This window comes from Euleptes europaea, chromosome 8 (genome assembly GCF_029931775.1).
Source record: "Euleptes europaea isolate rEulEur1 chromosome 8, rEulEur1.hap1, whole genome shotgun sequence".
In the NCBI taxonomy this organism is placed as follows: domain Eukaryota; kingdom Metazoa; phylum Chordata; class Lepidosauria; order Squamata; family Sphaerodactylidae; genus Euleptes; species Euleptes europaea.
In genome coordinates this window covers 14,270,361-14,293,175 of record NC_079319.1, presented here as the reverse complement: position 1 = coordinate 14,293,175, position 22,815 = coordinate 14,270,361, and the positions used below count along the sequence as shown (strand labels likewise).

The window sequence follows — 22,815 nt, the reverse complement described above, 5'->3', positions numbered from 1 at the left end:
CACAGTTCCAGAGCTCATTTAAGTGGCAAACTTGATTGCTGTCGTGCTGTCCAAACAATATCAGCTGCGAATGAAACGTGCAAGACTCGGGATTTTGGCTGGGGTCCCAAGCAGAGCCAGCAGATTCGCACTAGAGGAAGGCAATTTACACCCTCCCACTGCAGCTTTATATGCCCCCCATAAAGCTCAGTGACAGCCAGTGTGGTGCAGTGGTTAAGAGCGGTGGATTCTAATCTGGAGAACCGGGTTTGATTCCCCACTTCTCCACATGAGTGGTGGAGGCTGATCTGGTGAACCGGGTTGGTTTCCCCACTCCTCCACATGAAGCCTGCTGGGTGACCTCGGGCCAGTCACGGTTCTCTCAGGTTCTCTCAGCCCACGCAGAGGCAGGCAGTGGCAAACCACCTCTGAACATCTCTTGCCTTGAAAGCCCTACAGGGTCGCCGTAAGTCAGCTGTGACTTAACAGCACTTTCCACCACCCAAAGCTCAGTCGGCCCTCGGGAACAGTGGTAGTGGGGGGGGGGGGCTAAAGTAGGAGATGGAAGTAGGGAAGATTGCTGTCCCTTCCTCTGCAAATGGAAATGCCATTCCACGGGTGAAACAGCAATTTAGGATCTAAGCCGTCTAAACATTAGGAAGAATTTTCTAACAGTTCGAGTGGTTCCTCAGTGGAACAGGCTTCCTCAGGAGGTGGCAAGCTCTCATTCCCTGGAGGTTTTTAAGAAGAGGTTAGATGGCCATCTGTCAGCAATGCTGATTCTATGACCTTAGGCACATTATGAGAGGGAGGGCATCTTGGCCATCTTCTAGGCATGGAGTAGGGGTCACTGGGGGTGGTAATTGTGAATTCCTTGCATTGTGCAGGGGGTTGGACTTGATGACCCTGGTGGTTCCTTCCAACTCTATTATTCTAAGATTCCTACATTTCTTGTGTGGATAAGCGGGGAAGAAAGAGAAAATCTAGTGGCATTGCTATAGGACACTAGCTAAGGCGCGCACACACACCCCACACAGGATCTTTTCCATATATTACTTAATATAACAAAAGAAAGCAGGAGTCCATTAGAGCTTTAAGGACTAATGCATTTTATACCAGCACAAGCATTTGAGGGACAGAAGGCTGCGTGGTGTAGCCCAATCTTGTCAGATTTAAGGGTCGGTACTTGGATAGGAGACCACCAAGGAAGGTTCTGCAGAGGAAGTAAATCGCAAACCACCTCTTCTCACCTGCTAGGGTTGCCATAAGTCGGTTGCGACTTGATGGCACTTCTGTATGTATCAGCTTTTGTGAATCAGAGATGCGTTAAGTGTCCATCTGTTAGGAAGACCCATTGATATTAAAAGCTGCATATGGAAAATTGGGGGGAGTTGGAATGGGGAGAGGCTACAAATGTTGATGCATTTGATGAACTGAGCCCTGATTCACAAAAATATTACGCTAGAATACATCTTGTTAGTCTTTAAGGTGCCACTAGATTCGTTTTATTTTGCTGCTAACACAGACTAACACCTGGAATAATTGAATGTATATAATGGCTGTTCATTTCTAACTGTTCGTTTTTCATATCCCGAATAAAACTTTAAAGAAACATCTCGGAGTAGTGTGGATTATACATCTACAAACACTCAGATCACCTGAGCCAAAATTAATGAGCATTGCAAAATAAAGAGATACACATTCTAATCTGCCTCTCCACTGAAGATCCTGGAAACTGCTGAATGGAATTCTATGTGTATTCATGCCTACAGCAAATTACTAGAAAAGGGTAAAATAAAGTTATGATAAAAAACCAGTACCATAGTCAGAAAATGGCCATGAGCATAAGGATAATCAGGTAATTTTAGTAAAGATGGCAAATCTTTGATCTGTTTACATCAAAGTTAAGTTTTAATGAAAAGGCCTTTGAGCAACTATATAATAACACAAACCTTTATTGGCATAATAACTGTATAATATAATTCTGTTTCTCAGAAGCTTATATGCTGAAAAGTACAGGTTTAATTTAAATTTTAAAAGGATGTTTCCAGTCCTCATGGTTTAGAGCGGTCATCCCCCATGTGGTGCCCGCTGATGGGTTTTTCCTGGCAACCACTTGCTTCTTCCCCAAAGCAAACAGCCAATCCTGGCTTTCTCTGCCTCACCGGAGCATGAGAACCTAAAAACAATGGACTTCATAGGAAGGGGCTTGGCTTGCCATTTCCAAACATTTTGTGATTGGTCCCAGTACCCCATGGCAGCCGTTCCAAGGTGGCGCCCATTCCCTGTTACCAAAATTGTAAGAATGGCCACGGCCGTAACAAGATTGGGGACCCCTGGTTTAGAGAAAAGTGTGAAAGGAGCCTGATGAAGACAACAAAATTAACAAGAGGCTGGCAAAGGGCTCCAGGTGCCATTTCTCCCTCTCTGTACCAGCCCTTTCTTGACCTAAAACTATTCTAACTTCACAATACTGGGTGGTGGAAAGTGCTGCCAAGTCACAGCTGATTTATGGCAGCCCTGTAGAGTTTAACCCTGTATAGAGGTGGAGTCTGATCTGGAGAACTGGGTTTCATTCCCCACTCCTCCACATGAAGCCAGCTGGGTGACCTTGGGTAGAATCATAGAATCACAGAGTTGGAAGGGACCACCAGGGTCATCTAGTCCAACCCACTGCACAATGCAGGAAATTCACAACTACCTCCCCCCACACACCCCCAGTGACCCCTACTCCATGCCCAGAAGATGGCCAAGATGCCCTCCCTCTCATGAACTGTCTAAGGCCATAGAATCAGCATTGCTGACAGATGGCCATCTAGCCTCTGCTTAAAAACCTCCAGGGAAGAGTGTCTGTTGTGGGGAGGGGAAGGGAAGGTGATTGTAAGCCGGTTTGATTCTTCCTTAAGTGGCAGAGAAAGTCGGCATATAAAAACCAACTCTTCTTCTTTAAGGCAAGAGATGTTCAGAGGTGGGTTTGCCATTGCCTGCATCTGCAGAGCAACCCTAAACTTTCTGATAACAAAAAGTACAAAGGCATAGCAATTTATGGTAAAAATGCCCCCTTTTCTATTTCTGAAAAATTGGTAAATTCAGGAGGTAGATACCTTTTTTAAAAAAAAGGCTACTTCTGTAACGATATTATTATGGTTGGCTCTTTATATGTCCCCAAGAACAAGGCAAGGAAGTAGCTTCTTCAGAAGTCTTGAAGAAATCTTGATTCTGTTTCTTGACGGTAATTTAATTTTGGGAGGTGACTTCCAATAACATCATGACAGAACAGGGGTAACAAAAAGACAAATACCTTAAATACCATTCAATCATGGTTTTTTTATCTTTCAACTAGCTGGTATTTGGCGGTGCAACATTCTAATGAAAGAGATTTTACTTTTCACTCAGGTATATAACTCATATACGAGGACTGATCTATTTCTAATTTAAAATAACCCAATTAGAAGAACATGGGATACCCAAACGGGCAATGCTTCCTGCTATGATTATGCCCTTATTTCAATAAGAATTTATTTCAGTTGACCAAGAGAGAGAACATGGTGTTTAGATAATAATCTCTTAGATGACATTAAATGTGTTGAAAAAAATCAGGTGGAATCAGAGGAATTTTTCTCTAGGAATTAAACAAGCAACACCTACAGCCCAGACAAAGGGGTGTTTTGCTGGAATTCCTTCAGAACATTTTTGCGATTGCTCCTTGTGAGTGGTTGATTCATTAAAGCACATTTTCTTTTGTTGTTCTAGACATACTGTTGCTAGAAAGAAATTTCTTGTTAATGGTTGTTAAAATAGTCAGCCACTTCTGATAATCAAAAACTAAGATTTTTTCCCTGAGCAGCTTATGTAAAGGCTGCACAGTTGATGTGGCTATATTCTTTTTTGCTGTCGTTTTTAATTCTTAAATGTTTTTGGTGTATGGCTTATGGGCTGTTAACCTGAATAAATGAAATAACATCTCAGACCCCTCTGTATGGGAAGCTAACAAAGGATTTGTGAGAGGCCTATTTATTAGTGAGTTTTCTTTCTGTAAAAAAACCCCCAAAAAACCAACAACCTCAATTAAGAAATAATCTTCAATAGAAGATTAGAAAAAGCTTTATGTGATAATGTTTGTCAATCAGCTAAGAAATGCTAGTCAGAAATTAGAAGCCTTGGATGTGGTTAAAATACACAAAATATGTTATACACAAAACAGAAGTTTTTTGAATTTGGTGGGAAAGCTGGAAAGTTTTTTTCCCATTAGAGTTAATAAGAAAAGATGAAAGATACAATTTCTCAAATGAAAATAATAATAAAGGAGAAGGTAGACTTTTGATGACCCAGACTAAGGAAATTATGGATGAATTGGTTCCATTTCTGTAGAGAACTTCACACTTCCCAGAACATGGATAAAGACAACAGTAAATCTTTTTCTGAAAAAATATCAACGTTAACAAAAGAAGACAAATTTAAGTTTTGTAAAGATGATAGAACCCTAAGAGGTTCTTCAAGCAATTAAGAACTTGAAAAACAATAACGCCTCTCGCCTCAAGTTTGCATGTTTCTGTTCTCAACAGAGTAAACCTTTCCAATTAGTTTGGGTCTTAAGAGAAAATGTAATAAAAGTGTTACATCAACGGAATCTTTCACCAGTCAGATTAGCTAAAATTTATGAAGGTATTAATAATTGTAACTGTTATTCTAATACTCCTTGGGCAGACTTTCTCCACGGGTGGCGGGGTCATGTCACAGCTAAAAAATACTGGGAAATGGTTACAATTATGTTAGCAAAAGAGGCAGATTATAATGTTATTGGCTCTCCTGAACCTTTTAAATTGAACTATGTAGTTTCTATCCCAAAGAAATTTACAACGCTCTCTTTATATGTCATAAGGCCATTAGGCTAGTGTTTGCCGAACACTGGAAAGAAAAGAATTCCAACACATAAAGCATGCTTGGATAAAATTAAGGAATCTTATTTATATATAAAATCAGTGTTACAAATAAAATGGAAGATTTTACAAATATAGTTTATTTTGGACACGAGCGTTAGCTCATAAGGAGGAGACACTGTGACTGTATTTAATTTTTTTTTGTGTGTCCTCCCAATTTAGAAGATTATATTCACATCTTTCACTTCGTTCATTTTTTGTTGTTCGGAACTTTTGTTTACATTCCTGCTTTTTGGAATTTTGTTTGTACTTCTATCTTCTGTTCGCCTGAAAACACTGGGCTTTATGTTTTTATAATATATATAAATTCTATTTTTTAAAAATAAACTAGTTGCAGGCATAGCAACGAGGGCTTGTACCCTACTGCTCTGCTTAGTAGTCTGAAGCCCTCCTGCCTGAAGAGCCCAGATGGTGGACAAACCGCATCCTTTCCAGGAAGGCTTCGGACTTCGGTGAGCAGAGTGGCAAGGTACAAGGCAGTGAAACATGCACCCATCCAACTCTTAGTTTTCTTAAAACACTTGCAGACGTATGTCTGCAGAGGCAGATGACTTTTAAAAATCGTTCCCAGGGAACAATGGTGCAGTCGTTATACAGCAAACCATTCTTAAGAAAACTTAGCGATAATCAGTATATATTCAAAGCGAAGGAACGTTAAGAACCAAATCCCCAGAAGAGAACTAAATCACACAGAGGTTCCTGTCAACAATTATCAGAACAGAGCAAGAACGATTAAAAGCCACAAGAAACGCTTAAAGGGAAAAGGAGACAAAATAATTAAGGCCACCCACTTATACACACCTTGATTTCCTGGAACGAGAACTGTTCTGATGTGGAAACAAATACAGACGCACGCACACAAATCCACTGGCTCATCCAGGAGAGCCTCAGACCTGATGATATTTACATTGTTACGCTTCAAAGCAAATAATTGCACTGGAAGGGACTATCAGTAGCACACCCAGTAAAAAAATGGAACGCTTGCCTTGAAGAGTTCATATATTTACCTTCTCAAATACAAACTCTCCTTTCTCCCTTTGTGCAAGTGGTTGTATTCCCCATGTACTGAACAAGCCCACAACCCGGATAGCCCAGGCTGGCCTGTTCTCGTCAGCTAAGCAGCGTCAGCCCTTATAAGGACTCGGATGGGAGACTACCAAGGAAGACCAGGGTTGCTATGCAGAGGCAGACAATGGCAATCCACCTCTGAACGTGCCTTTCCTTGAAAACCTCTGCGGGGTTAGCATATGCTAACTGGAAAGTGTAGAATAAAAATTTAACAGAGATAGAAAATAATAGTCATATATCTTGAACAAGTTATAGATAAAGATAAATTTAGAGCATAATCGTAGACAAAATCAGTAATGCTTAAGTAAATATCATAACAATAGAACAATGTTTATGTAAACTGATTCCTGAAGTAAGCGCAAAATATATGAATGGAAGTGTATGTATATGTTTGTTATCTTTTCTTTTGAAAATGTTAATAAAATATCTTTTTTAAAAAAGAAAACCTCTGCAGGGTTGGCTGCTACTCGACAGAAAGGGGAAAAAAACCTGAGCAAGCACCGAAGTGACTGAAAACAACCACACAGCTGAGGGGCCAGTTGCAGTCCTGTTTACCTGCTGGCTGCAGCCTTTCCAAAGAGCTATTTTCATCAACTTTAGAATCCCTGCACAAGTAAGGCGTGCAACTCACTTTCGTCAAGCAATGAATACTTTTGTACATTGTAAAAGACATTTTTGGTTTTGTTCTGCACAGCATTTCACCGCGTTTGCAAGTGGGACGACGTGATTGGAGACTCAAGCACAGAAGTTCAGCAGCCCCCACCCCCATTGCCTTGGTCCAGGTACTTCTCCAGCTTTATAAAGAGTGCCAGGGACAGAAAAGGTGAACGGGGCTCAACTAATATTGGAGGAAGAGATGGCTGTGCACCTTGCCCCACAAAAATTGTTTCCCTGTTTCTCCACATGAAGCCTGCTGGGTGACCCTGGGCCAGTCACAGTTCTCTCAGAACTCTCTCAGCCCATGCGGAGGCAGGCAATGGCAAACCGCCTCAGAAGGTCTCTTGCCTTGAAAACCCTACGGAGTCGCCATAAGTCAGCTGTGACTAGAAGGCAAAACACACACACACAGAGCACACCTGTCTTCCATCATAGAACTCAAGGTGGCTTACAGAGGATTTCCAGATGGAATTCCATCTTGGTATTAACCAAACCCAGATCTGAGGAAGAAGAGTTAGTTTTTATATCCCAATTTTCTCTACATTTAAGGAGTCTCAAAGTGGCTTATAATCTCCTTCCCTTCCTCTCCCCACAACAGACACCTTGTGAGGTAGGTGAGGCTGAGAAGAGTTCTGAGAGAACTGTGACTAGCCCAAGGTCAGCCAGGAGGCTTCATGTGGAGGAGTGGGGAAACCAACCCGGTTCACCACATTAGAGTCCGCAGCTCGTATGGAGGAGTGGGAAATCAGACCAGGTTCTCCAGATTAGAGTCCGCCGCTTCTAGCCACTATGCCATGCTGGCTCTCCTGCTTAGCTTCATCACATGCTTTCAGACCACTCCCAGCCCATCCACCTCCCACTGGCCAAGGCACTCTGAAGTGAGCAAAAACGATGTTCTTGGAGGAGGCAGCCCGAGTGTGGAATCCTTGTTCATTCCCCCGAGCAGTGTAAATGCCAAGCAGCCTAGCTGTCCAAACCCTTCAGCTATGTCCAGTGGAGTCCTCCTCTCCGGCAGAGTAAAAACCAATTGGAACGAGTCTTAGCTGTGGCCGCCTTCCGTCACGTGCAGCAGTCCAAGCAGCACAAGTTGTCTCTGAGCCTTTGGAACCACTTTCTTTCAAAGCCTGCCGTTGATGCAATCATTAGGGAAGCCAGAGCTATGTCCAGTGGAGTCCTCCTCTCCGGCAGAGTAAAAACCAATTGGAACGAGTCTTAGCTGTGGCCGCCTTCTGTCACGTGCAGCAGTCCAAGCAGCACAAGTTGTCTCTGAGCCTTTGGAACCACTTTCTTTCAAAGCCTGCCGTTGATGCAATCATTAGGGAAGCCAGAGCTGAAGCCCCTATGCATTTCACCTCTCCCTGGACATCCTCCTTGACTTTTTCAGGGGTGAGATCCTCTCCCATAACCTGCATGGGAAAACAAGGGGGAGAATATTAACTAGTAAACAAACCTTGGGCCAATCGCAGTCCTCTCAGAACTCTCTCATCGCACGCAGAGGCAGGCAATGGTAAACCACCTCCAAACGTCTCCTGCTTTGAAAACCATACAGGGTCGCCATAAGTCAGCTGCGACTTGATGGCACTTTTCACCACCACCTAACTTTAGGTTCTGCCCAAGTAGGAGGAGATCCTACCAAATACTTACCAAATAGAAGAGTTGGTTTTTATATGCCAACTTTCTCTACCACTTAAGGGAGAATCCAACCGGCTTCCAATCACCTTCCCTTCCCCTCCCCACTGTGAAGTAGGTGGAGCTGAGAGAGCTCTAACAGAGCTGTGACTTACCCAAGGTCACCAAGCTGGCTTCATGTGTAGGATTGGGGAAACAAATCCAGTTCACCAGATTAGCCTCTGCCACTCATGTGGAGGAGTGGGGAATCAAACCCGGTTCTCCAGATCAGACTTCACTGCTCCAAACCACCACTCTTAACCACTATACCACGCTGGCTACCGTCCAAGGAACTGCAAGACTTCGCTTATTGCATCGGATGCAGCTTTGGTCTGAGATTCTCAGACGGCAACCCACTCACCCCAGAGGTTGTTGTGTTTTTTAAACCTTCAGAGAATTTCAAGAGTAGTTTGAGCTGCTGGATAAGGAAGCCACTGTTCAAAGAAAGAAAGCCAGTGGCAATCATCCAGGCTATTGGCAGAGGCTGAAAGATCCCCACTGCCTGCCTATTTGTTTCCAGGCATAATTTATGTATTTTATTTTAAATGTTTATGCTGCCTTTCCACCCATTCAGTGTCCACAAATTGGAAAACATCAAAAAAATTAAAACATTGGAGTAATAAAAAATACAGTTAAAATTATAAAATAATTCTATTAAAACGCATAAACAAACAATACTGGAAGGAGGGCCAGTAACAGTTATTGGAGGAATTCCAGATTTAAAAAAGTCTTCACCTGCTGGTGAAAGACACCAATAGAGGGAGACAGAAGAATCTCCCTGGGAAAGGAGTTCCAAAGCTTGGGTGCCACAACCAAGAAGGCCCTTTTCAAGTCACCAAGTGCTGGATCTGACCTTTAAAGACGGGCTAAGCACATTTAGCACTCCTGAGCTGCATACCAGTCACAATGTGAGTGCAGAACTGAGCGACCAAAAATCTCTTTCTTCATCCTGGAGGAAATGTCTAGCCCTAAAGCTGTGAAAGGTAGGCTGTAAGCAAGAACAGGACATCTTGTTATCAGCAGGGCAGCAGCTTGGCACTCTATATGGCTCTAGCTGCTCACCTCTCTCTGCTGTTTGTAGGAGGAAATAAATATGGGGATATGTCCAGGCCTGATTGATTTGAATCACTTATTCAGGTCCTGCAATTAGCATAACCCCATTTGGAATCTCCACTCACCTCAGTCACCATGAACAAGACGTCCCTCCTCAGTCTGAATGAGGCAACTTTCTCTTCAATTTCCCGCTGCGCTTTTAAGTTACTCTCTAAAGCAAAGGAAGACTGATGCAGCTGGAGGAGCTGAAGCAAGAGCCTGGCAACGACAACAATAAAAAAGTGGACACGCACACACATATTGTGGGACCAAAAGAGCTTTGCATTAAAAAAAGACCAACGTAGGGAATTAACAAATTAAAAGGTCTGGTTTCAATGGAGGGAGCGTTCTGAACAGTTTTCAGAGGATCTGCTCCTATTGAAAAGGGGAGGCTATCTGTAATCTGCTAATTATTTACAGTAGACGGAACAAGCAAATTTTATAGAGAAGAAGCAACCTCCACAGACAGTCCTATACCTACAGTTCAGCTACCCCCACCCCCACTCCAAAAACTACCCTGAACAACTCTGAACACATGGGAATTCAAAACTCTCCCACCACCCTTGATAGCTTATTCAGGCTTCACTACTTTTGTCCATAAAAATCCCTCCCACTGAAATATCACAAAATACAGGCCGTCCCATTGCGGTCCTCCTACTGCTGCTGGCTGCTCATTAATTAGGAATGATCATTCAATGAATTATTCACTTCATTTATACCCCGACTTTGTTCCCAATGGGGGCCCAAAAGAGCTTACATCATCCTCCTCTCTTCTATTTTATCCTCACAACCACCCTGTGAGGTAGGGTAGGCTGAGAGTAGTCCCAGGCTACCCAACAGGGAAGCTTAGGGAAAACAAGAGTCCCCCCGCCACAAAATATAATTTGTCAAAGCCCCCAAAGCACAAGTGACAGTTATGTGTCACAGGTACGTGTGAACAGGCAGCTAAAAACATTTTCTGAATGAATTTGCAATACCAGAGCCTCGTGTGAGAAAGAGAGAAAATCTCTTCAGTTTACATGTCAAGTAACACAACTCTGCAACCTTCAAAAGGTATGGTTGTAGGACACCCGATACAGCCACCCTGCTGAAGGTAAGCAGGTCAGCTGAGTGCTTGGATGGGAAACCAGCGTAAGCTCCGTTCCACAGAGGAAGGAAGGGGCAATAAAAAAGCAATCACAATAATTAAGAAGTGCAAAATATTCTATATGTGAAAAAATCTAAAGTTACAGGGAATATTGGGATTTGGTACAGTACCTTGCTCTAACAAATGAAGCACATGCATATATCCAAATGTCTTCCTGTCCAATGGTACCACACGTCACACTTTTCCCTGTGGGCTGTGGCTCCAATTTTTCCAGGTCACTGATGCGTCCCTCTACCCTTTGGCTTTCCTCGCCAGACCCAAAGCTGCTGTTGGTTTTGGAGGGGAGTGGCAAATGGAAATCCTCCCTCCAGGTGTGTTTTCTGCAATGTTGAAAGCCCGCTCCGTTTCCAAGGGGCGCTGATAAAATGGCCGAGCTGTTGATTTGCAGGAGATCAGCTTCCGAGGCCAATAAGGGAAGAGGAAAAGGCAAAAAGTTCAGGTAAGCCTCAGCCAGCAACTTCCAGTGTCCAGGATGGAAAGGGTGTAATGAAACTAGTTGCTGCAAGCACTCGATCATTTTCTCAGTACAGTCTGCAATGCGGTATACGGTCAACTGCAGCCCCAGCACAGTTGTTATGTGGTCAGTGTTGGTAGCTCCGTTTCTCTGGAAAAGAAAGTCAAGAGAGTACACATGAACACATGAAGCTGCCTTATACTGAATCAGACCCTTGGTCCATCGAAGTCAGTACTGTCTACTCAGACTGGCAGTGGCTCTCCAGGGTCTCAGGCAGAGGTCTTTCACATCACCTACCTGCCTAGTCCCTGGAGATGCCGGGGACTGAACCTGGGACCTTCTGCATGCCAAGCAGATGCTCTACCACTGAGTCACAGTCCCACAATATGGCCTTTTTACAAAAGAATTTTGGGGAAAGGTGAGTAGAGAAAAGATGAGTCCATTGGACAGGAACACACACACACACACAGATACCTTCCTGAATCAGGTTAACTCCCATTCAAAACTCATACTAATAAATTCCCAAAATTAACAGGGCTAGGAAAGCATTAGATTGGAGCCTGACAGTTTTTCTGCTGACCCAAGAGGAAAGAGGGTCCCCTTTTAAGCTCCCAAAAGGCTATACCAGAGAGTCTGGAACCAAGGTCGGAAAAGCCACTTGGGATGGGAGCTGCAATGAAGAAGAGAACCAGGCAATTGCCCCTTCTTCCTCTTGCATCACCAAACGTCAATTTAAATTGCTCCACCTGATAGCTGTCACTTTATTACTATTTGGTTTTTCTCTCTGTCACTGTAGGTACTTCCTACCATCTATCCTGAGAACAGCAGCAATAAAAAATATTGTTATAAAGTGAGGGTGTTGAGTGAGTGTAAAGATATTTTTCAGTAAAATTCTCCAGTATATTAAGAGGCAAGTCCATTATTATTTTTTCTTCTGTTCTCGAGTCGCATCCGACTGAAGGTGAAGCCGTAGGGTTTTCAAGGCAAAAGACGTTCAGAGGTGGTTTGCCATTGCCTGCCTGCAGTCACAATCCTGGTGTTCCTTGGTGGGTCTCCCATCCAAATACTAACCAGGGCTGATTCTGCTTAGCTTCTGAAATCTGATAAGATCAGGCTAGCCTGGTCCAGCCAGATCAGGGCACGTCCAATAATAGCATCTCTATGAAGAGGAAGGGAATTGAGAGATAGTGTGATGTAGTGGCCAGCGCAATGGACTAGGATACAGGACACATGAACACATGAAGCTGCCTTGTACTGAATCAGACCCTTGGTCCATCAAAGTCAGTACTGTCTACTCAGACCGGCAGAGGCTCTCCAGGGTCTCAGGCAGGGGTCTTTCACATCACCTACTTGCCCAGTCCCTTTAACTGGAGATGCCTGGGATTGAACCTGGGACCTTCTGCATGCCAAGCAGATGCTCTACAAACTGAGCCACAGCCTCTCCCCACCTGAGTTCAAATATCCACTGAGTCACAACACTCACTGAGTCGCCACCCTCCCTCCACCTCACCCACCTCGCAGGGCTGCTGTGAGAATAGAAAAGGGAAAGGAGAACTGCCTGGAGTTCTTTGGAGGAAGGACACGAATGAAACTGCACGCTAGAAAGACAGAATAGGGAAAAGTACCAACCAGCATCTCTGCGATCTCCAAAGCTTCCTTATGTCGCCCCAGACGAGCTAGACAGCGAGCCTGACTCTCTTGTATGTCTCTTCTCATGGCTGTGTTGCTGGAAGGCAGCACTGCAAGACAACTGGAGTATTCACACAGAGCCTTCTGAAATGAGTTTTGCAAAGACTGTGAAAAATGCAGCCGCCAGGGATTTCATACAGATCGTAAACACACAAAGCGAGAACAAGAAGATCAATACCTGGCACTTTTTTTAAAGGGGGCAAGTTTAATCACCAGCCCCACAACCAAAGTACATGTTTTTTAATTTTGCATGTGGGGCAAAGGATATCAGATTTAACACTAGAATAAAATGAGATACAAAAACCAAGCAGTTTGTGGCCGGTTTCACCACCTGCCTGAAAGCAGATCAAAAAACAAGCCAGGAATTAGTCATAAGATACAAAAATATGAATGTACAGGGGTGTGTGAGAAAATACCTTAAACGCTTGTTGATTATATGCCAAATCTCCTCTGAATTTTTTAATGTTGATAATATCAGCATCATCCTCAAAGTCAGTTTCCTCACAAAACCACTGTAAAGAGGAAAAACAGGGTTTCAAGAATTATTTATGATCAAGAGACGTACAGCAACAGCTGGAGACAAGACACAATTTTACAGAACTGGGAACGGCTTGGGAGAAGCACTAGTGCTACCTGCCAGGTGCATACAAGTTATTTATTTGTTTCAGCTGTTATCCACACTTCCCGTGAGTGTACATAACCCGAGAAGCAAGGCTTCTTTTCAAACGCCCTTGATTCTCTGGGAAAAACAACAACACTGCCATCTGTCTCCAGCCGAGTCGCAACTTGCCGTTTGCTTTGCTTCAGATGGCAGTGAAGGAAATAGTAGTAGAAGAAGAGTTGGTTTTTATATGCCGACTTTCTCTACCACTTAAGGAAGAAACAAACTAGCTTACACTCACCTTCTCTTCGCCTCCCCACAACAAGCATCCTGTGAGCTAAGTGGGGCTGAGAGGGTGTGACTAGCCCAGTGGTCGGCAAACTCATTAGTCAAAAGAGCCAAATATCAAGAGTAGAACGATTGAGATTTCTTTTGAGAGCTACCGTCCTATTTGCTTCCCCCTGCCCGCCCTCACCGGGAGGGCGCCCTCCCCCTCCCCTATAGCATTAGCGCGGGGCCTGGGTTGGCAGAGCTCAGGGCCAGGCCAGGAAGCGCCGGGACCCTCGCGGCCAGGCCGGGCAAGGCAGGGGGCTTTCCTGGGACGCAGGGGAGGGCTGGCAACGCGAGGAGGGAGGCCATCATGGCACTGGGGGGCCCGAGGCACCGATGCCAGCTCGGAGTGGGAGTGCGGCGCCTCTGCCTGGCTGGGCGCGGGGAAGCGTAGGAGCCACACTCAAGGGGCCAAAGAGCAGCATGCGCCTCAAGAGCCATGGTTTGCCGACCACTGGACTAGCCCAAGGTCACTCTTGGCTTCATATGTAGGAGTGGGGAAACAAATCCAGTGCACCAGATTAGCCTCCACCGCTCATGTGAAGGAGTGGGGAATCAAACCCGGTTCTCCAGATCAGAGTCCACCGCTCCAAACCACCACTCTTAACCACTACACCACATTGGCTCAACACAGCTATTGAGAATGCTAAATTAGCTGGACCTTGGGCTGATCCAGCCAGACAATATGTGTGTGCTCATAAGACACCAGCATTGTATATCCTTTCTCTATTTGTATTTCACTGGAGAATAGAAACTGGCACAGGAATATCTTTTTATCAATAGCTTGGTACATTGTTTTGTTGCTGTCAAGTCACAGCTGACTTAAGGCAACCCTGTAGGGTTTTCCAGGCAAGAGATATTCAGAGGTGGTTTGCCACTGCCTGCTTCCATGTTGCACCCCTGGTATTCCTTGGCGGTCTTCCATCCAAATACTTGCCAGGGTCGAAGCTGAGAGTATATGACTGACCCAAGGTCAGCCAGCAAGTTTCCGTGTCAGAGTGGGGATTCGAACCTGGGTTTCCCAGATCCTAGTCTACCTTAACCGTTACACCACACTGGCTCTCAGCTTGGTACATAAACCTTTAAATAAATATCATAAGTGAGAACCAACGTGGTGTGGGGAATTGAGTGGCAGACTAGGACCCTGGCTGACACAGGTTCAAATCAGCTCTTCTACCATGGAAGCTCACTGGGTGACCCTGGGCCCATCAGCCTGGCATACCTCACAGAGTTATTGTTGTGAGAAAATGGAGGAGGGCAGAACAAAGTTCTAAGCCAATCTGAGCCCCAACTGGGGAGAAAAGCAGGATATAACTAAATAACTGCATCAAAAATGCAAGTGCATAAGTTACAGTTATACCAACTGTTCAGACACTAACTTTTCCAGGCAGCCATTTTTTAAGTAGGCTACACTGAAAGAAATTGACCTGCCGGAGACCACCATGTAAGAATCATGGCTGCTAAGGTTGCCAACCTCCAGGTAGGGCCTGGAGTTCTCTAGGAATTAAGACTAATCTCCAGACTACGGCTATCCGTTCCTCAAGAGGAAACAGCAGCTTTGGACTCAGGCATTATACACCACTGGGGTCCCTCCCCAAACCCCTAACCCTCCCTAGGTGACACCCCCATATCTCCAGGAACTTCTCAAGCTGGAGTTGGCAACCCTAGCCCCATATCTCCAGGAATTTCCCAAGCTGGAGTGGGCAACCCTAGCTGCAAAGAGCTCGGACCCAATCCTTAGTTTGACTCTTTAACCCACTGAGCCACTCATCCTCAGCATGAACCTGCCTGGGTGGCCCTGGGCTACCCGATCTATCCTACCTCGCAGGGCTGTTGTGAGGATGAAATGAAGGATGGAGAGATGGAATCGCTGGCAAGCACACCTTGGCCACAGAAGTTTTCACTGGAGCAAAACGTAAACGGGGGAGGGGAGGGGGAGGGGGGGGAGGGGGAGGGAGGGGTTCCCCTTCCCCTCCCCCTCCCCGCCTAGCCCCAGCTCCTCACCTGAGGCTCGCAGCAACGGGCACTGTAGGCAGGGGGGAGCGAGGAGGGGCCCTTCTGCCCCCGGCCGCCCCCCTCAAACACCGACTCCTCGAACTCAGACCCCAAAGGCAGCTCCATGCGCCTTCTGCCGACGACGGGGAGGAGGAGGAGAGACGCCGGAGGCCCTGCTGCTAGAGCGGCCCGCTCTGGCTCACGGGAGACAAGACGGTGGCGGGGCTAGAACGACCCGCTGTCAGCGACGCCGAGAAAAGACCGCGCAGTCCAGACCAGCCATGGGGACGGACGTCACTTCCGGTAAAGAAACTTAAAGGCCGCCTCCAGCCACATTTCCTATGCGCTCTACCCTTTGACTTCTCTATGGCGAAGTATCTATTTGCGCGCAAATGGGTAAATATAAATAATTATATTTTATTCGGATTATTTCATTCAACAATATAATGTTACCTATAAGTAATTACGGATAACGTCATATAACACAATACACATTTGAAATGGAAATGATCGAGGCGGTAGATAGGGGAGTCCCGCAATCGACTTCAGGTTTTCTACTTTTAATCGTAGAAAAGAACAAGAGACCAGCCGCACTTTAAGGACTAACAAAATTCCTGGCAGGGTGTGAGCTTTCGTGAGCCACAGCTCGCTTCTTCAGATACAGCTGGATACTTTCAGTCGGGAGGCTGGAGTCCGCACTTCCGGTCCGAACATGGACTTCACTGTCGCTACCAAGGCAAAGTATAGAAGGCTTTCACCATGGAGAGGTCCAAGGGATAGAGCGACACCCGTCGGGACCCACGCCAGTGCCATGGAGGCTCTCACCGGAAGTTTGCTCTGCGAGGAGGGCGCCTGGTGTGCCGTCTCCATGGCAACCCCAGTCGCGGCCTGTTTCTTTCGGCAAAGCCTGTCGCCCTGCATTTCAGTAGAGGAAAAGGGAAGCCGCTTCAGTTTTGTGGGCTGAGTTGAGGATGACTGCAGGAAGGGGGAGCCTGCTGGGCAGGAGTTCTGCACAGGGCTTTGGGCGAGTCGTTTCCTTGGTGTTGTGGACAGAAAGTGAACAGGAAATAAATGCTGAGGCGGTGCAAATGAATTGCCAGTTCCAATGAAAGAGAATGCTTCAAAAACTCAAGTTGCCCATGGCGCCTAACCCACATAACAAACCACGCCTGCTAATACCATTTACTCGCTTTTGACATTTTGCATTGCCATGGTGTGTCTGAATTCACTCTTCTCTACTTAAGGATAGATGGACTCACATTCCAGCTGCATCTGAAGAAGTGAGCTGTGGCTCACGGAAGCTCATACCCCTGGCTAGAAACTTTGTCAAAGTGCAACAGGACTCTTGCCCTTTTCAACGAATGCACGGGTTGGTAGGACGGTACGGATGCCAAATGTTGTGCAATTAGAACAATTGGAGGCCTGGATTCCCCCTAGAATGTACTTCATCACAGAATACACAATTAACTTACACAATACGTAAATTACAGAATACACAGTTAATTTATAGGATTTATTGCCACAAGATGCAGCAATGCTTTCAGAGGGCGACCAGAACAGATTTATGGAAAACAGGCCGATTAACAGCAATTAGCTATGATGGCTAGGGGATGCCAGCCTCCAGATGGCGCCTGGGGAACTCCAGGAATTACAGCTCAGCTCCAGACAACAGAGATAAGTTCGTCTGGAGAAAATGGCTGCTGTGGAGGCTGGACTCTAGCATTATACTCCACAGCTCCCTCCTCCCCAGGCCCAAATCTCCAGGGATTTCTTAACCCAGAGTTGGAAACCCTATGAAACCTCCATGTTAAGAAGCAGTGTCCCTGTGAAAGCTTGGTTGCTGGGGCAGCAGCAAGAGAAGGCCTCCATGCTCATGGGCATTATAGAGCTATGTGGCTCTGGACTCTGGGAAAGGGTGTTGAACTACACAGACATTCTGGCTAGATCAGTGGTTCCCAACCTTTTTTTGACCAGGGACCACTAGGACTTTTTTGTTCGGTGCAGGGACCCCAAGGTTCAAAATAAAAATTCTGAGAATTTGAAAATAAACTTTAATCATAACTGTTAGTTAAACATTAAACTTAGAATAATATTTGAATATATATTTTAATAATAGAGAACTTTTAATTGAAAATATTAATTTATTATGAGTTTATAACTTTGTTTTGTGGACCTTAATTTCGTTCTCGCGGACCCCTGGGGGTCCACGGACCCCCGGTTGGGAACCAGTGGGCTAGATCCTGCAGGGCTTTTTCAAGTCCACCCTCCAATGTATCCATTTTCTCCGGGGGAACCGATCTCTAGTCTGGAAAAGAGCTGGAATTCTGGGGGACCCCTATGTCGGCCTGGAGGCTGGCATCCCTACTTCTTCACCAGTGTGATAGAGAAGAGCCTGTGGAAGAGATGCTGGACTAGATAGACCACTGGTCTCATCCAGCAGACTCTCCTTCTGTCCTTACGAATTTGGTCCCTGGACAGAACAATGTGATTTGCGCACTCTGCCTTCGGAAGAGCCCTTAGGTTTCAAATAGCACTGGAGTAGAGAACTGGGGGGAGGGATCTATTTTTTTTTGGGGGGGGATGTTATTTTTTCTGGATGGGATCCAGCATTCCACGTTGTAAAGAAAAGTAGCCTTTCTTTTCTTTTAAATTACCAAAGATTGGTATAGGCTTAGGCCTGCTATGTTTTAATATCAAAACAGCTCTCTCGCAAACCATTCCCGCAGGAAGCCACTTCCATTCCTGTGGGAAGTCACTTCAGTTTGGGGGGAAGGTGTGAAGGCAGGAGGCACTACTACCTCCACTTCAAAGCAAGCCTTCCTATTGTAAATCAGCTATCTGTTCTCATGGTGACAATTCTGCCAGAGGCCTGGCCTCTCTAGAGCCTGAAAGAGCCCAGATGTTTTGCATTGCTGCAGAAATGCAAATTCATCCTTAGCTTCAAAGGCATAGAGATGACATGCCAACTAATCTACAAGCTTATTGCATTCTCAGCAATTCCATTGGGTGACCGGCCATCACCTGATGAGATTGAAGAGATAAATATGAACCCTGTTCTGATCCAAAACCATGGAGCTGGGACATGCGGGCATGTCCTCAACTTTAATCAACTTCTGTGACTCGTCCACCTTAAGGGACAACCGTGCATAACTGAAACTCTGCTTGATGGAAACAAACCTTGCTTTTGGACTCTGGTAACTTTGAATCAACTAAAGTCTTTGTAACTTTCTTGCAAGCCCTGCCTATTTTGCCTGAACTAAGACTTTACTGTGAAGTTAGAGATTGCTAAGATTTCTTGGTTTATGCTATTTGCCTCACGAATAGCTTCCTTTTCTGTAATGAGCACAATCCTTTAAATAAATTTCTTAAACTTTATATTGAAGTGTTGTGTAACCTCGGTGGGGGGCTCAAGGCTAAATCCTTAGTGCCTAAGTTCCGTTTGAAACAACCTACCTAGTGTTTTGTGGCAACAAGCCTCCCCTGGCAGAAGCTCTACTCTGCAGGGACGGTTTTTGCCTGTTTTGACTTTTGGAAACTGGCTGGGGAAGAGTAGCTCTCAGCTCATCCCTGGAAAAGCCAGCCTTTTGGAATTGGGAGCTGGTGGCAGACTACCTACACTGAGCTCTAGGAGGAATCCCTGAGCCCAGTGGGTGATTTGGGTTTTCTAAGGAAAACTTTTGGCAACTTTTGAACCAAAAGAGGAACTGGCTTGACAGAGGTCAGACCGGGTCTCCTCGACACACATGACAAAAAGTGTCACATTGGACACAGGAAAATGTTATAGACTTTCACAATCACTTGTCCGGATTGGCCATGAGTGCATTTTTAAAATTTTGGGACATGTATGGAACTTGTGGCGAAGGACTGCCTGAACCCTAGACAGGTGTTGCAAAGATAGGCCCCACAGTGAGCTAGAGGGACCAATGGTCTGAATCAGGATGAGGCAGTCCCTTATCTGTGTTCCACCACCATTGCACACTGATGACCCCGAACATCACGGCAAGATGTTATCCTATTTGTGCTGGCAGAAGCATTGCTGTAAAATTCCTGGCGACACTGTAAAGAATTCTGGGTACACCAGGGTCATCTAGTCCAACCTCCTGCACAATGCAGGACCCTGGAGAGCCACAGCTGGTCTGAGTAGACAATACTGACTTTGATAGACCAAGGGTCTGATTCAGTATAAGACATCTTCATGTGTTCATGTATTCAAGCAAAGGACACACTTGCAGGTATCTAGGGCAGGAGCACACAAAACCCTTCAGTCGGCCCTCTGGGTCCTGAGCGTTTTTGGCAGTAACTGATCACCCATGTAGCTTTTGCAGGGATGTCACAGCAAAGCTATGCCACTCTGTGATGTCACTGCATCATCTAAGGAGGCAAGTCCTGATGATGAGTTCTGGACGAGCCAAGAGGGACCTGTAACCGAGCAGCATTGAAGGCAAGAGGTTTGGGTGGTAGAGGGATGTGTGTGTGTTTGTTGTATGTGTGTGCACAAGCAAAGACTGGCTCTTTTGTGGTTTCAGTGGAATGTTGTTACATAGCTAGGTTCTACAACCCCACACTAACATAATTAGTGTGAAAGGTCCCACTGTGTTGTCTCCAAAATTTGTTAGGATAGTACAGCCCCCACCTTCTCGATAAGCAGCCCAATTTTGATGGTCCATAAAGGCAATCATTACTGTAATTCTATTTGATTTTCAAGAAAAAAAATAGAAAATCAACAAAAGAGAATTACTGTGGAATGCTGACCTTTATTAAAAGACAGAAATCCAATACGGGCAGGTATCTTTCCCCTCCTTCCTCCTCACATATTTTAAGTTAGCAGACATCAGATCATCACCCAGCTCCATAAAAAGAAACACAGATGGGGAAGAACTATTTACAATGACAGGTGGTTAAAGTAACAGCGGAAATGGGTAATAATATAAGTTATATTCCAAAGCTTCATTTCACAGACTGTGAAGCACAACAAATAAATCAGGTCAATGACTGAAGGCGTTAAGAAAGCCGAGATCACAAATAGCAATATGGAGATAGAACATGGCTAAGATTAGGGGAGATGTATTCACCAGCCATCACTGGGGGGCAAGGAGCATATACATGCTAAGGCAGACCTGCCTCCACATTCTCCGGGCCAGAAACCATTGTATGCGAACATAGTGAGGATGCAGTCATAAAAACATAAGAAAGGCCATGCTGGATCAGACCCAGGCCCACCAAGTCCAACAGTCTTTTTACACAGTGGTCAACCAGGTGCCTCTAGGAAGCCCACAAACAAGACTACTGCAGCAGCACCATCCTGCCTGTGTTCCACAGCACCTAATATATTCAGCGTGCTCCTCTGATCCTGGAGAGAATAGGTATGCATCATGACTAGTATCCATTTTTACTAGTAGCCATGGATACCCCTCTCCTCCATGAACATCTCCACTCCCCTCTTCAAGCCTTCCAAGTTGGCAGCCATCGCCACATCCTGGGGCAGGGAGTTCCACAATTCAACTATGCGTTGTACGAATACTTCCTTTTGTTTTGAATCTCTCACCTTCCAGCTTCAGCAGATGACCCCATGTTCTAGTATTAGATCACCCTTCATTTTAGCATTCGCCCTGTGCTTCAAACTAGTGGCCCTTCTCCTGAATTCTCCACAATTCTTGATGCAGCACCAGTGTGGGGTTTCTTGCTCCTTTCCCTCAGGTGGGATGGCCTTCCCATTGGATGATCGTAGGCAGGCCTGTGCTTTAAAAACAACAACGCTACACATAATAGCTGAATTCTACATCCTATGTTATACAAATTATATCTGCATATAATTAATAAGCAATTTGCCCCCATCCTCACTGACCACTAGACATCCTGCTTAGCAACCCCCTCACCTCTGAATTTCAGCAAGCTTTCCTCACACACTTTTGATCTTTCCTTTAGCGCCAAAAATTCTATGTTTAGGACTAGAAATATTTTTATTACCCACCCCCAACCAGAGCCAATGTTCACAATGCTAAATTTCAGAATTGCACAGTGCACTATCTTCCCCAAAGCATTTTGGTGCATATTATTCTGTCTGGGAACAGCATGTTTGATCTAAGGCAGTGGTTCCCAAACCTTTTGAGTCATGGAGAGCTTTTCAGGAGAGAAATTAGTCATGGAGCACTAATTTCCACCAAGCACCTATATACTAAATTGAATGACAGTAGTATTTTTCTTTCCAATCTCTACAAGGAACACTAGATTTTTGCGGAGTACCAAGTGCTCCGTGGAGCACAGTTTGGGAACTGCTGATCTAAGAGATAGGAAAGGGCAATGTGAACTCTGGGCTTTAAAATCAACTGATTCCTGTCGGCTGACTGTGGGAATGGACCACTCTTGAAAACTGACACAGGTGGGGTGATATGGAAGCGTTACCTATGTATGAAATAAAACAACCGATGCTCACTAGCAAGTCATCCTTTGATGGTACAGTCCTCAAAAAATCAATGCACATACTCCACAGCCTATGGGAACAATTAGGCAGATGTGTAGGGGGTGATCTGTGTCCCACAAGGAACGGAAGATACAGTGAAAGGGCGGGACAGGAGCCCTGCTCACTCCAACCCAACTATACCTTAAACTAGGCTATTGAGCCTGGCCTGTAGACTTTCCCATCAAGACAAAGATAACTTCGCTCAAATCCTCATGGAATGCAAGTCAAGCACAGAATGATCAAGTTGTAAAAAGGGGGGGGAATCCCAACCCTAATAGTGCATAACTCTTCAGAAATAGACAGCCAAAAGAAATCCCTGCAGACAAAAGTCTGCTCACTTGCTGTGCGAATGTCAGCAGATGGCTGTCACCTTAAAGCACATTGCTTGAAACCCGTTCCCATTAAAGTTAAAAAACAGAATCGACTGCTAGATGGTCGAGCAGTTTGGGAGACACCAAAATGGCGCTATACAGAACTGCTAGCAAAAACTATACAATTTTGCTTTGTTTTTTTAAAGCAGCATGCATACTCAAGGCTCTCTCAGAAATTCTTGTTAACAAATACTTTGCTTATGGGGAAAAAAAGTGTATTGGATTATGCAAATTCAGCTAGCAGTAGAAAGGTCTTTCACATCTGTGGATGACGTCTTACACTCAAGAAAAGCATAACTGCAATTGGAATGGGTATAAAGGATCAAGCCCCATGCTGTTGCTATGATCATTACTTAACAAGTTG

General features: G+C 45.1%; 1 protein-coding gene across 1 annotated transcript; it reads right to left on the bottom strand.

Moving 5' to 3' along the window:
* Positions 1-7,876: 7,876 nt before the first annotated feature.
* On the bottom strand, positions 7,877-15,748 carry C8H8orf76 (chromosome 8 C8orf76 homolog). The gene is made up of 6 exons (XM_056854838.1): positions 15,630-15,748; positions 13,111-13,206; positions 12,635-12,778; positions 10,662-11,155; positions 9,491-9,623; positions 7,877-8,050 (listed from the first exon to the last, which is right to left on the bottom strand). The coding sequence occupies exons 1-6, from the start codon at positions 15,744-15,746 to the stop codon at positions 7,877-7,879; spliced, it is 1,158 nt and encodes a 385-aa protein (XP_056710816.1). The 5' UTR covers positions 15,747-15,748.
* Between the last annotated feature and the right edge of the window lie 7,067 nt (positions 15,749-22,815).

Excerpts from the sequence above, each read along its gene's own strand:
- C8H8orf76 (XM_056854838.1), bottom strand. The coding sequence starts at position 15,746 with ATGGAGCTGCCTTTGGGGTCTGAGTTCGAGGAGTCGGTGTTTGAGGGG. Across the intron at positions 11,156-12,634 it reads TGGAGATCGCAGAGATGCTG|AGAAACGGAGCTACCAACAC; the intron begins GTTGGTACTTTT and ends TTTCTTTTCCAG. Across the intron at positions 8,051-9,490 it reads TCTTGTTCATGGTGACTGAG|GTTATGGGAGAGGATCTCAC; the intron begins GTGAGTGGAGAT and ends TTTCCCATGCAG.